The sequence below is a fragment of the Pyrus communis genome, chromosome 5 (genome assembly GCF_041283825.1).
Source record: "Pyrus communis isolate YQ-2024b chromosome 5, ASM4128382v1, whole genome shotgun sequence".
NCBI classification, from domain to species: Eukaryota; Viridiplantae; Streptophyta; class Magnoliopsida; order Rosales; family Rosaceae; genus Pyrus; species Pyrus communis.
In genome coordinates this window covers 12,419,873-12,434,747 of record NC_142569.1, presented here as the reverse complement: position 1 = coordinate 12,434,747, position 14,875 = coordinate 12,419,873, and the positions used below count along the sequence as shown (strand labels likewise).

At 35.9% G+C, this 14,875-nt stretch overlaps 1 protein-coding gene and 1 long non-coding RNA gene across 2 annotated transcripts; both read right to left on the bottom strand.

Moving 5' to 3' along the window:
- Positions 1-250: 250 nt before the first annotated feature.
- LOC148696779 (uncharacterized) lies at positions 251-2,396 on the bottom strand. The gene is made up of 2 exons (XR_015962726.1): positions 1,850-2,396; positions 251-406 (listed from the first exon to the last, which is right to left on the bottom strand). It is a non-coding gene; the product is annotated as an uncharacterized LOC148696779 (long non-coding RNA).
- Positions 2,397-13,683: 11,287 nt separating this feature from the next.
- Positions 13,684-14,358, bottom strand: LOC148696778 (uncharacterized). The gene has a single exon (XM_088693265.1). It carries the CDS (start codon positions 14,356-14,358, stop codon positions 13,684-13,686), a length of 675 nt encoding a protein of 224 aa, XP_088549391.1.
- Between the last annotated feature and the right edge of the window lie 517 nt (positions 14,359-14,875).

Genomic DNA, 14,875 nt, shown 5'->3' with positions numbered 1-14,875 from the left:
CCTTAACCGACCATGGCGAACAAATATGGATTAGGATTGTTTCCTCTTCTCTTTTCATCATTTTCTATTCCTTCATCTCACATTCTTTATTTTATCTTTCTCTTTCAATAAAAAAAATTAATATAAGATGTTGACGTGACTTAACTGTGACCGTTCAAATAGGAGGGGAGGGAAGGAAAAGGACAAAAAGAGGAGAGAAAATCCTACTCCAACAAATATATATAGGCAACCATTTTGTTCCCCTCGAAAATTTTAAAATTGGGTAAAGCCATAAAACTCAATTCATAAATCAAGATCTTGAACTTCATAATTTTCACAAAACGATTAATGCGAAATACGTAAATCACATACATTGATAATTAGTCGTCAAACGTCATCTACAACCTTTAACTTGAGAGTTGCAAGCCTGCAACACAAGATACAACGGGAGGTCCACACAAATTTAGTCCTGAAGGCTGAAAAAATAAATAACAAAAAACCCTATTCTGAAGCAGTAAAAACCAAATCGCCGTCGCCGCCACATCCTCAAAGGAAGCCAAACTCCGAACCAAAAAAATAGACACTAGACTTAAATTCCCTTTACGATCCCCTACAAATATATACAAACAAAAAATCATATGGATAAAGATGAAACTAAGAGGTATTGTGACGAAGACCACAGAACACGTGGCCTCAACGAGAATCTGGCATGTCGGTTGAGAGAAGAAAAGTGGGGAAGGAAAATGAATCTGATATCCAATTGATATTATTTTAGAATTAAAAATAAAAATCGGCCGCACTTATAAAGATGGATTTTCAAGTCAAGTCAAATCAAATCCAAAGCTCAATATGACATTACATGCTAATTATTTCATTGGGCTATGTTTCTTGACCCTGTAAAACTTCATTATGTCAAGATAGACAGAATTAAACTTCGCTTTGGTCCATTAAAGAAATTAAGTAAAGCACTCATCTGAAATTAGGTAGCGATTTTGCTTTCAATGATTAACCACTTTGTAGTTTGTAGGTTAAACTTATGCCTTCTATTTTCAGTTGTACAACTATACTGGTGGTCTCCTGTTTGTTGATTTTCTTCAACTTTTCGTAGATGAATTCCGACGCGGCTCAACAGAAAAGGATACGGAGCACAAAGCAAGGGGATTTTCACATATAAATGGGGTCCTTGGGTATTGAAAATGACAGAAATATTATGTGTGGGGGTTTGCGTAGTGAAGCTTAGATGGATTACATTTTTCCTTTTTTAAAAACAAAATTGGAACTTGAAATATCTGGCTGGAGGTTTTGGGCCATACAAGTCCAGAATTGCAGATGTGTTCATTGAACTCAATAGTAATGCAGAGCTCTCAATCTGTTTTATTCATTTTGTTGCTGCGCTAAATTAACTCTATGTATTATTGCTTACCAATTAATCGCTCCCCCCCGCCGCCCCCACCCCCCCTCTCTCTCTCAAAGGAAAAACATTTGTTTTTTGGCCGACAAATATATCGTCATCGGGGTTTATCTTGGTTTCTCTGGGAAAGATGGGGGGTTAACTGTAATATCTCAGATTAATTATGAATTGTCTAGGAATCTAATTACCAATCGTGGAATTCACAAAATTTATCGAGAGAGAGAGAGAGAGAGAGAGATCCCAGCATCTTATATGAAATCCATAAAAATTATACCAGCGTAACAATGATATTAGCAGAAACACAATGACTCTGTACTAAATAAAAAATAAAACATAGTTCATATGCAAATCTATGGTGAGCTTGGATAAACATGGTTGCTGATGACCTTCTTGGTATCTGAGTCGGAACCAGAGCAAAACCATTTGACAATTTGATCAAGCATCATTCTTTTCACTAACCTCTTCTTCACAGGGAAAACACTTCCAGCTTTTGGCTTGAAAATCCATGGCTCAGCCTTGTTGTGGAGTTCCACCATTTGTTCTTGTTGAGATGGGTTCTTCAACTTCAACTTCAACTTCATCATTTGCTCCTCCTCCACTGCTTCTGAAGCTTTCTTCTTCATCGCCATCTATAACTCTCTCTTTTTTTTTCTTTTCTTTTTTTTTAACTGTATGCTAAGATGTGCTGTATATGAAGTTATGAACTTCTGAACCTCCATGAGATGAGTTTATATAGTGAGAAAACGCAGAAGCAGCCAAGAATGGTTTTAATGCCCGAGTACTGATAGGAAGACTAAATTTAGAGACTAAAATTACAAACTAAATAATGTGTTACCAATAGAAATAAACACGTATATTAACGTTAAAGTAATAAACTAATCATTAATTTACATGTTTTTTAATTTTCAAATTTTAATCTCTCTAACTCTAATTCTTAATCCCCACGGCAGATGTGGTGGCAGAATATTTTCATGGACCATTTGAGTCTGTGACCGTAGACTCATGGCTAAGCACTGATGATGACCTTGGTCGCTTCAATTCTCCGATTGTCTTTGTCTGTCAGGATTGAGAATATTTGGTCATAAATGTGGGATTGGCCTGAAGTGCAACCTTGTCTGGCGTGGAAGTCTTCAAAGTGAAGACGTGATTTGACATGATTTGTCTGCCACTAGCAAAATTGAAAGAAGGTCTTCACTTGGTCTTTTTTCAGCAATTGTGCTTTTTCTTCCATGCATTAAATGGCAAATGGAGAAAATGATTGCAAGCTATAGGCTGGCTGGAGCAAAGGATTTAAGATCATCTAACCGGTAGCCGGTCAGAAGGCTCATTTTAGTTCTCTGACCTTTCAAGATTCTTCAAGATATTAATATTTTAATAAACAGTACATGACCATATTTATCTCAGTCTCCAACCAAGTGTCAGAGGGTTATAGGGCTCGTTTTAGCCCTGTCACGAAAAACCGTCTCCAACCGAAGGCCAAAGGATCATAGGATCAAACATAATTTATAATTTAAATTTAAAAATTACAAGAACTTAAATTCAAATCCAACAATTTAAATTTAAAAACTATAACGATAACTGGCCCAAAAAACCAAAACAATTAGAATTAAAATTTAATGAATGGTTTAGGTATTTATAAGAAAAAAAAAATTAGAAATTTTAAGAATTTTTTTTTTAAAAAAAGCCACCAAAAAAAAAAAAAAAATTGAATACAACGGCTAGCTGACTAGTCGTTGCATTCAAAAATTTTTTTTAAACAATCCTGTCGGTTATAACCGACATGAATACATTTAATTTTTAATATAAATATATTCCTGTCAGTTATAATCGACAGGAATGCTATATTTTCTGGCCAGCCCTCCAACCTTCTAGCCCTTTTAGGTCATCTCTAACCGAAGAGTCCAGAGGGCCAGAGGACCGAAAATAACCCGAAAACCGTCTCCAACCGAGGGCTAGGCCAGAGGGCTCTAGAATCTGAGAGGGCCCCACGGAATCGGAGAGGGCTAAAGGGCTGGAGGGCTGGCTGCAAACAGCTAGCCAGCCAGCCCGGGGCTGGCCAGAAAATTCAGTTTTCCTGTCGGTTATAACCGACAGGAATGATTAAGAAAAAAAATTCAAATGCAACGGCTAGCTAACGTCAGCTAGCCGTTATATTTGAATTTTTTTTATAGTTTTATTATTATTTTTTATTTACAAAATTTTTCCTATAACTTCTATTTTTAATTTTTTTTTTAAATTCTATTTTTTCCTATAACTTTTATTTTACAAAATTTGTTTCATTTTTTTTTTTAAAATTCCATTTTTTCCTATAACTTCTATTTCACATAGTTGCTTTATTTTATTTTAAAGTCTATTTTTATCCTATAACTTCTATTTCACAAAATTTGTTTCATATTTTTTTAAATTATATTTTTTTCCTATAACTTCCTAAGCCATTAATACAACATTAAATTAAATTAAGCAACATTAAATTAAATTAAGTAACATTAAACAATATGAAATAACATTAAATAACATTAACCAACATACAAATTATACAACATAAAAAAAAACATTTAACAACATTTTAAAAAACATTTAATAACATAAAACTTAAACGCCTACTCCATGCTTCGTTTGGCCCAAAGATGTGCAACAAGATCATGTTGTAGGTACTTGTTTGTGGCACGAGAACGAATCATTCTATAGCGCTTCATGTACTCATTTATAGAGATACTACCAGTTCTTGAATTGAAAGGCAAATTAGGCCCATAATATATTTTTGCATGAGCCCTTCTTAACCTATTTGGACCCTCTTGGTCGTCATCGGACTCTCCATCAATATACTCATCTCACTCATCCTCCACTATCATATTGTGTAATATGATGCAAGATATCATGATGGAGTCCAAATTTTCTCGACTCTACCCTCTTGCCAGTTCGCTAATAATCTTCCACCATGCTTGTAGAATACCAAAAGCTTTCTCAACATCTTTCCATTATGCCTCTTGGTGTAAGGTAAACAACTTTTCTGCGTCATTCCTAGGGTTTGGAATTGCTTGGACAAGTGTCGCCCACTTTGGGTAGATGCCATTTGCCAAGTAATACCCCATATTGTATTGACAGTTGTTGATGTAGTAGTGAAGTTGAGGTGCTTTACCTTCCTTCAAGTTATTGAAGAGGGGTGAACGCCCAAGAACTGTAATGTCATTTTGGGATCCAGGGACTCCAAAGAAAACATGCCAAATCCATGTGTCATCTGAGGCAACCGCCTCTAACACAATAATTGGCTTTCTCGACCTTCCGCTAAAGCCTTATTGCCGTCCGGTGGGACAGTTCTTCCAATCCCAATGCATGCAGTCTAATGACCCTATCATGCCCGGAAACCCACGGTCTTCAGCTTTACGAATGAGCCGATTCATATCTTCTTGATTTGGCTCGCGGAGGTACTCGTCTTTGTGAACCTGAACAATTGTGTCACAGAATTGTTGAAGAGTATCAAGGCATGTAGACTCAGACATACCATGGGTTTCATCCATCGAATTAGCTGGGGAGCCATAGGCCATCATTCAAAGTGCAACAGTAACCTTCTGATAAGTTGAGAAACCAAGGCGACCTGCTCTGTCTAGCTTCTGTCGAAAGTATGGATTGACTTGCTGGACATCTGAAATCCTCTTTTGTGTACACCGAGTTGGGGTTGAAGTAGTTGTTCATCGGATTGGCATGCAACATCGCTCTGTTTCGTGATTTGTAAGAGTGACTAGCAATAGAGCCATCGCATTGAGGTTGTTCCTCAGTTGGCTGACACACTATGGCTGCTGCCATGTTTTGTTTGTTGTGCCTTACGTGAACTTCTTCATCACACTCCTCATCTTCTCGTCTCATTTGCGCCCATTTTGCTTCCTATTTGGAATTGGATGAGGACTCCCAGTTGGAATCCGAAGAGGATCTAAAGTTAGAATTCATTGCAAACTTGAATTGAAAAAGATTGAATTGAAAGAGATTGAATTGAAATAGATGGAATTCAAAGTTGTGTGAATTATAACCCAATATCCACCCTATTTATAGCAAAAGAAAAATTCAAATCCAACGGCTAGCTGACGTCAGCATGATGTCAGCTACCAACGGCTATCTGACATCATGCTGAAGTCACTTAGCCGTTGGATTTGAATTTAAGTTGTAGTTTTTAAATAATAAATTATGTTTGGCCTTATAGCCCTTTGACCCTCGGTTGAAGACAGTTTTTTGTGGCAGGGCTAAAACGAGCCCTCTGGCCCTCTGACTCTCGGTTGGAGACGGAGGCAAATATGGCCCTATACTGTTCATTAAAATATTAATATCTTGGAGAATCTTGGAGGGCCAGAGGGCTAAAACGAGCCATTTGGCCAGCTCTCGGTTGGAGGTGGCCTTAGATTCCACAACCTTTTGGCTTAACCCTCGGTTGGAAATGGTTTTCGGGTTATTTTCGACCTTCTGGCCCTCTGGACCCTTCGGTTGGAGATGGCCTAAATATGGTGCATGAACTAAAGGCCAATTTCGTCTTACTCGTTGGCTTCAGTTTAATGGGTTGCCGATGATGTATGCCTATAACTAGACATAATATTGGTGCGTTTGGTATGCATTCGGAGTTGAACACGGGTTGAGAGAAAATCAAAGAGTAAGAGTGAAAGATTTCTTGGGAGAGAGTAAGTTTTGGGGAAATACTGTGAGAGGATGTACAAGGATTTTGAGATTAGGTTATGTTGATTTAAAGTGTATCTTGTACTTGTTATTTTCATAGTTAAAATCAATATATTTTTTAGGGACGTAAGCAGGATTTTGCTGAACTTTGAAAATTTCTCGGTAATTTTTATTTTATTTTTTTGTTTTCATCTACTCAATTGTGCTTTGTATTGTGGTGTAATTGTTATATGAATCCCGGTTTCGCATAATAATAAATTTGTGGAAAACAATGGAACATGAAAGGCTTATCATTAATTGAGAAATTGGATTGGAGAGCTTTCTAACAATTTATTTTTTGATTCTCGTTTTATGTAATTGATTAAAAAGAGAGTGCAAATGAATAAAATGAAAGTGTGAAAGCTACGATCGTAAGATAGTAAGAGTTTGTTTGATACCAATTATTTAACAATTAATTGAATTAGTTAACTCATGAAATTCCAGTTATATTGAAAATAGATGCCAAGGATTTCATAAACCTTCTAATCCTATCAATTTTTTTTTTAAATTTGGAATGAACGAGGAATACATATTCCACTTAGCAAAACATCAAATGGTATCATTAACATCAAACCCAATATCGTGACTGAAATATTGAAGTGGCTTTAGGAAAGGTTGTACACCATCAGACTCATGATCACCGCACACGTGGGACGTATATAAAATACGAATCTAATCAACTTGTTCCAACGCTAGCTAGCTAGCATGATGAGTCACTAACCGTCCACCAACCTATCAATTCACCAATGTTTTTGCTTTGCTCGCGACGAAAGTAATGCTATCAAACCACACTAAATTTCCATCACCAGAGATACTTTAGTATTTTAATCCGAACAAAATTGTATTATTTTTAATAAATAAAACTCTAATATGTACATATATAGCTTCTTCGTACATATAAATATGGTTAAACTTTATTAATTTGGAATAATTAAAGATGTAGACCGCAAAAGAGTGGAACTTAAATTGTTTACTTCATTTATACATGCATGACCGACTACCATAAAAGATAGTGATCCGTTTCTTTGCACTTCCAGTTTTACAATATACCATGCATGTGGGGGTGGTGTTCTGAACACTTTTTCTACGGAAAGAAAAATTGAAAGTATCTTATCAAAGAATATGAGCACTCATGTCATGGGCCACGGTCAATTGACTCATGGTGAGAACAGAGAAAGTATCTTATTATGATTTATGAAAAGGAATACGAGCACTCATGGGTCATATCAATGGCATTGTTACTAACAAGATGGAAACGCCTTAAATATAGCTGAATGTTTCTTTATTTTCTACTTTTCTAGCTTGGCATCTCTTACAGTTTTATGGGTTAAATTTTTGGCTTGTATTGAACCCTTCTGATTGTAAAATGGTGCTCTTCCAATTTTTTCGTATTTTCTTCCACTCTTTATATATAAATGACTCGGTGAACATCCAGGATTTAGATGGAGAAGAACTTTGATATGCCACAGAGATTTTACATTGTTTTACAAATCAATCACATACTATTAAGGGATACATCCAATGACATCCTCGTAAGTTATCTGATTGTGTTATTGTATGTTTTTTTTGGATTGAAAAATTGAAGTCCTCTTCAAGTTTAAATTGTAAAAAAAACTACAGAAAAGGCCAAAGAGGGTTGATGTCAGGTACATGGTGGGAAGCAGCATATTCATGGACCATGTGGCCTGGTCTCCATGCCACTGTTTTCCTTAGAGTGACATTTTGTAAACATCGTCCAATTTGGCACCAAAATGTGTCACTTATTTTGGAAAATTTGGTCCTTTTACAACGTAAAACTTAATTTAGGAGAGTGAGTTTGGCAATTTTTATATAGTTCCTTATCAAATTAGTTGAAGAAAAGAAGATTGTGAGAGATTAACGGAGTTTGGTAATATTACTTCCCTTTTTTTTTATAAGGAGTGTGCTATCCACGCACCTCATTTTACTTCTCATACACTCCTTGATAATTTATATTCGTTGATCTTCTTCAATTCATCCGATCCGACGGCCGAAAATTAAAAAAAAAATGAGAAGTAAAATAGGATGTGTGAATATCACATCTTTTTTATAATTGGTAAGTGATCATCGCCTTATTAATTAGCAAACACAATCCATGATTGGAAATTTTAAGACATATGATCTTGTTAGACATTTTCTAAAAGCATCATTACATGCAATTCCGTCAACAACATCGAGATGCATGCTTGGAGCTAGTTTCCAATGATTTGATGCTATCTGGTTGAGTAGAAAAAGGCATCAAAGTGTAATTATATTTTCTTTGTCGTTTATTAATTCCTATATATGATCCAAATCTTCAAACTGACCAATCTGCGTTTCCATTAACTTCGGACATAATAATCATACGAGCCTTAGAAAAAGGTCTCCTACGTTCGTCCCCCTAGACTTGTGGGACGCCCTATCGGCATAAACAAAGTAAAATCAAAACTATGAAGAATTCAACCTGCCTATTATTTGAGAAAAATCTGGTGTGTCAAATTGTCAATGCCGTATGGTTTGTATTATCAAGATGCTATGCACATATTTTTTTTTTTTTTTACTTTGTATATATATTTTTTAAATAATGTTAGGAAGATTAAATTTGTAGACTAAGTTTTGTAAACTAAATGATATGAAAGTTGATGGTTAGATTATTACTTAAACGTTGATAAACGTGCTTATTTTTTATTGGTGACAAATAATTTAATTTGCAATTTTAGCTTATAAATTTAGTCTTCCTAGCATTACTCTTTTTTTAATTCTGTATTTTGATCATCTTCAATTCATTCGATATAATAGCTAAGAATTGAGAGAGATCTGTGGACATCATCATTTTATCCTAAATTGGTATAATTTTAATATTTTATAGTGTAAAATGAAAAGTTCAAACATTATCCCTTAAAAAATACCCCAAATTTCAAGAGTGTGAAATACTGTTAACCTTGAAATCAATCATTTTCTTTTCTTCAAGTGAATCTCCTCTGTCCATGACATCTCTCCCAATTTCAGTCATGGAACTTGTGTTTGTTAATAAGGTGATGATCACTCATCAATTTTGATGTTAAAAATTAACATGATTTCTGACAGTGAGTACAAAACATAGGGTCCCATTTATATCACATATTCGCCACATATGGTATTATTGGGATCCTTTGTTTGTGTATGTGCACACTCCCCCCAACTACGTTGTATTAGAAAAAATATCTTTGATTTTCATTTTGAAAGGAGTTGCGTGTAAAGCATGAACAATTTCATGGAATATTTAAGAAGAAGATTTCCAAACCAACACCCCACCCCCACAATAACATTCTATTAAGAAACTACGTACACACACATCACCACACAAAGAAAATAGTTAGAAAGGGGACGTTTGCACATGTGGACTGTATTCAATATAAATAACCAACTATATTATTATTAATTAGTAGTGGGTTTTTCTAAAGCGGGTACACCGTATATTGACATGGCCTCTTGCGAAATAGTTGCATGATGTAAGTTGTTGGTAAATCATCATATACAACCTGTATATTTGCATACTATGGTCGGTTTGGGTAAACGTGGTTGCTCTTCTTGGTGTTTGTTCTTTCAGCTTTGTAAGCAGAAGTGGAAGGACAAGCCTGGACTATTTGATCAAGAATCATGCTCTTAACTAACCTTCTCTTTGTAGGAATTACGCTCCCTGGTTTTGGTTTGAACGTTTTTGGCTCCTCATCTGAAATGTCGCTCTTCATTTCCATCTCCATACTTTGTGTTAGAGAGCGTATGAGAGTGTATATAGTAGGTGCTGTTATGCTTTCTTTTTCTTAACCTTTCGGGAGCTTATATAAGCGGAAAGAGATCATCTCCAGATCTTTTCGTCCAAAATCCAAGGATCAAGTGATCTGAATTTTTAAAATTTGATCTAATGGCTAAAAACAGAGAAATTAGTAAAAACTTTTAAAAATTATAATAATTTTATGTTGTTTGATCAGATTTAAAAATTCAGATCACTTAATCCCTGAATCATGGGGCAAAAGATGCGAAAAATGTCTCTTTCCTATATAAGCGCAGAAGGTTGATAAAGGGTTTGATGACGCATAGGGTACGTCGTGATTGGTGACGCAACCGCTGAAGTTAAAGCGTGGGAGTGAAGTTCTTTCAGCATGAAACTGGCCCTAATGCCTTTTGTTGACTGGGTATTGGCTGGTCATCACCTGCCACCTACTATTATAATACGGTAATATCCCAGTTGCTTTCTTTCGTAGATTTCTTTCCGGTCAACCTCCAAGGCATATTCCTAGGCCGCATTTTGTGCACTGTGAGAAAACTCGACATGGCAAACATATATATATATATATATATAGACCTTTTAAGAGAAGGAATTCTTATTTTTTTAAAAACATGGGGATATCTTTTTGACTATTAGATTTGACTTTAATGAAATTCTGTGGCTGAGATTAAATCACAGACCACAGAATCTTAATCACAGGATTTCATTAAAGCCAAATCTAACGGTCAAGAAGATGTCCTCATTTTTTTTTTTTGAAAAATGGGGATTCCTTCCCTTAAATGCTTCCTATGTGTGTGTATATATATAAAATATATTAGGCAACCATTTTGTTCCCTTCGTAAATTTAAAATAGGGTAAAGTCATAAGACCCAATTCATAATTCAAGATCTTAAACTTCATAATTTTAACAAAACGATTAATGCAGAATACATAAATCACATACCCTTGATAATTAGCTGTCAAACATCATCTACAATCTTTAACTTGAGCGAATCATAGATAAGCCGTTGGTGTGGTGGAAATTAGGTTTCTCTCTCTAGCCTTACTTGCACGTTAAAACTCTAATACTTGTTTTTCATTAGTGTACAATTAGATAGATATGTGCACCTTTATAGGCAAAGAGAGGACTCGATTTCTAATAAAGCTCATAATTAATTATCACTCATTCATCATGATAATAAAATAAAAAATCAATTCTCATAATTTGACTAAAAATGATTACTTCCAAAGTTTTGCCAGAAGGTGAAGCTTTGTTACCAATTTGAGTACCGATGTAATACATCCAAATTCAGGTGTAGTCAATTAAAGTTTTAAAAAGTCCATACAAATACGTAGGTATTCAAAATATCATAGATTTTGAAGGATTTCATTAAGTATATGATTTTGTAGGATTTGAGAATGAATTTTATGCATAACATAAACAATTAAAATCCGACCTACACCCCTAAGATTTCTTTTCAAGGTTGTATCTCAAGCTGACTTCTCTATCTCTAACCACCCCCACTCGCCCCTTTCCTTTCTATGCTATGCAAAGCATCCACGGCTGCCATTTGCCTACCCTCCATGTTTTTTTATTCCTTGCCAGCACCATCATCTCAGTTTTGTTCTAAACTCTAGCAGATAGAAGTGCAGAAATGTGTAGCTTCCGTCATTAGGGTATACTGAGTTGATGCGTGGACTTAACAAATGCATTGTTTGGTTGGACAAAAGCTTTATTTGGATCCGGATTATTTGTGTGGCTAAATTAGGAGTTTATATCTTGAATACATTGTTTAGCCATACCATTCAAATAGGATTTTATGTCTTATGGGTTTGTAGTTCAATGTTTTTTTGGCAAAATTATTAGGTATTATGAGTCAATACTTCTGGGTTTGTAATTCGATTTTTTTTCCCATGGAACATATCTCATCGGAACATATAACTTGCAATTATGGGTTTAGGGTTCCTAATGCGTCGGTTTGTGTTCAGTAGGTAATGAAGAAGGTTTAACCACAATCCTTAGATTTATTAAAAATGATCCAACAGCTATACATGTGATTATCAATTTTTTCTTTCTTTCTAAATCCTAAGAAATCCATGAAAGAAGTCCATAACAATCCATAGAAATCTATAATTGAAATTCATAGAAATCTTCCAAAATCCGTATAGAATTGTAGAATTTATTAATATCTTTTGAAATCTGTCACTTAAAAAAAGTCTATTAAAATCCTCTGAAATCCAAATTGACTACACCCTCAGATAAACTTGTTTGTACCATACTTGACCAATCCCGAAACTACTGAGCACCGATCAACAGTATACTGTCAATGACCCACAAGACTTTCCCTCCAACCAGGAGGCCAATTACAATGCGACATGTGTCGGTATCAGAGGCCAATCACAGCGCAACACATGTCGATATCAGAGGCAAATCACAGCATGACACGTGTTAATGTTAGAACAAAACTAGAAACTCTCTTCTATAAAAGGGGATCATTCTCCCACAATAATCCCTCATGTCATTTGTACTAAACTATTCACTATAACTCACTAAAGGAGAGCTTGAACTTATGTATTTGTGTAAACCCTTCACAACTAATGAGAACTCCTCTACTCCGTGGACATAGCCATGGAACAAACTTGACACTATTTTCGGCCCTCTGGCCACTATTTTGAGGAGTTGGCCCTTTGGACCCTTCGGTTGGAGGTGGCCTTAGATTCCACAACCCTTTTGTCAAGTTTACAAAAGCTTCACCTACAAAGTTTCAACATCAAACAAAACTTCCTCAATGGAGAGCAACTACAATTCTCAAAAGCTTCACACACTCTTGATCAAGATAGTGTGAAGCAAAATCAATTTATGGTGCCCAACAAAGCTTCAACACAAAAGCTTCACCTACAAAGTTTAAACATCAAACAAAGCTTCATCAATGGAGAGCAACTACAATTCTCAAAAGCTTCACACATTCTTGATCAAGATAGTGTGAAGCAAAATCAATTTATAGTGCCCAACAAAGCTTCAACACCAAAGTTTCACCTACAAAGGTTCAACTCTCAACTACAAAGCTTCAACACAAAAGCTTCAACACCAAAGTTTCATTACAAAGGTTCAACTCTCAACTACAAAGCTTCAACACAAAAGAGGTTCAACTCTCAACTACAAAGCTTCAACACCAAAGTTTCACTACAAAGGTTCAACTCTCAACACCAAAACTTCACCTACAAAACTTCAACATCAAAGCTTCACCCATTAAAAAAAATAATAATAAAAAAATAAAAAATTTCGTAAATTAAAAAAAAAAAAAAAAAAAAAAATCGAAAAATCAAAATATATAAAAAAAAAAAAATAAATAAAAAAAATAGAAAAGAGCCTAGGCATCCCATTCTTTGGGCCTAACAACTTTCATACCAAATATATATGAATGAGGAGTTTTAGGCAACCACCTAGAAAGGAAAATGATGAAGTTTTGTTTGGAAAATTGCCTACTAGCAAGACACCTCCCTCGTCAACTCCCTCGACCGGAGACTTGGGGGACTCCTACCATATACCACTACACCTTGGTACTCAGAAATTTCACGACTACTCAGTGCCTTGGATTTTTCAAGTCCCCAACCGAGAAGTTTTCCTCATTCAAGAAATTAAGGGAGCACTACTTCAACCTACAGGGTCCACCCATGAAGTTTCAACATGTAAACTTCAACAAAATAAAAAATTCAAAGAACTTAGTGAAGGATACCTTAGTGTATTTAACACAACACGGTGAATGAAGTAAAGCTTATTTATTGATATCTTTGATAAATTACAAATACGTGCATACACTTGAATCAAAATAAACAAACAGGGGCGCATTCACAAAGGCTGCTCAAGAGAAGTCTCAACACTCGGCAAAGTCCCAGAAATAGGAGGCACCAGAGGGTGATTATTTGGAGCCTCAGTACTGGGCAGAACCCCAGAAAGAGGAGGCACCAGAGGTTGATCATTTAGAGCTTCAGTATGTGGTACAACCCCAAAGGACGAAGGCAACAAATGCCTTTCGAACAAACTCACAAACGTCTTATGATCATTTAAAATCTGACCCTCGGATTCCTGTAATTGGTCAAGCTTTCTCTTCATGGTTGTAGAATAGCTATGTGCGAGCATGTGCAACTGTCTATTCTCGTGCTTAAGCCATCTGATCTCCTGTTTGAGACTTATCACTTCAGCCGCCAACGATTCAACTTGGTGGGTTCGAGCAAATAGGTGTTGGGCCATATTAGACACAGAACCTGCACACTGAACACTAAAAGCCAGAGAATCCTTAACAGCCAACTCATCGGATCGTTTGGAAAGTAGTCTGTTGTCTTTGGGAGTAAGAAGATTCTTGGCCACCACCGCAGCGGTCATATCATTCTTCATCACAGAGTCCCCAATAGTAAGGGGACCAGTAGGAGATAAGAAGGATGAGCGCCATATGTTATCTTGAGGAGACATGGCTACCTCTTCTACAACATTCAAGTCCAAACGACGGTCGAACGGGCCAGACATTCTCAGAAAAGATGAAGAAAAAAATGAAGTACAATATGTCTCAGAAGTACGAAAATAAGAAAAAAAATTCCTACAAGCAATAACTTTCAAAATGGACTCCTTGAACTTAATTGGTGCTCCTATAAACGAAAGAGCCAAATCTTCAATAGGGCTGCTTGTTCAAAAATCGAAGAGGCATCACTCTCCAAATTTCGAGAAGCGGATTTCCTAGGTTAAAATTTATTAGCAATCTTCACACGCGACATCAGTTCCTCGGATACCAAGGACAACTTTGCCAAAGAACTCTGACAAAGTTAAGATAGGTAAATGTTGAAGGCCCAGTTACCCTACTATTACCCACAAGGATAAAGGAACAGCACCACTGCTTGATTATTGGAAAATCTTTATGTGTGTCAACCTCGTGCTCAGTGGTAAAGCAAACTTGCAAAAATGCCCAACTTTTCTTCACATCTGAGAAAACACTCCCAACAAGATTGCTTGCCCAGAAATCGAAGAGGCACCGTTATCCGAATCTCGA

Excerpts from the sequence above, each read along its gene's own strand:
- LOC148696778 (XM_088693265.1), bottom strand. The coding sequence starts at position 14,358 with ATGTCTGGCCCGTTCGACCGTCGTTTGGACTTGAATGTTGTAGAAGAG.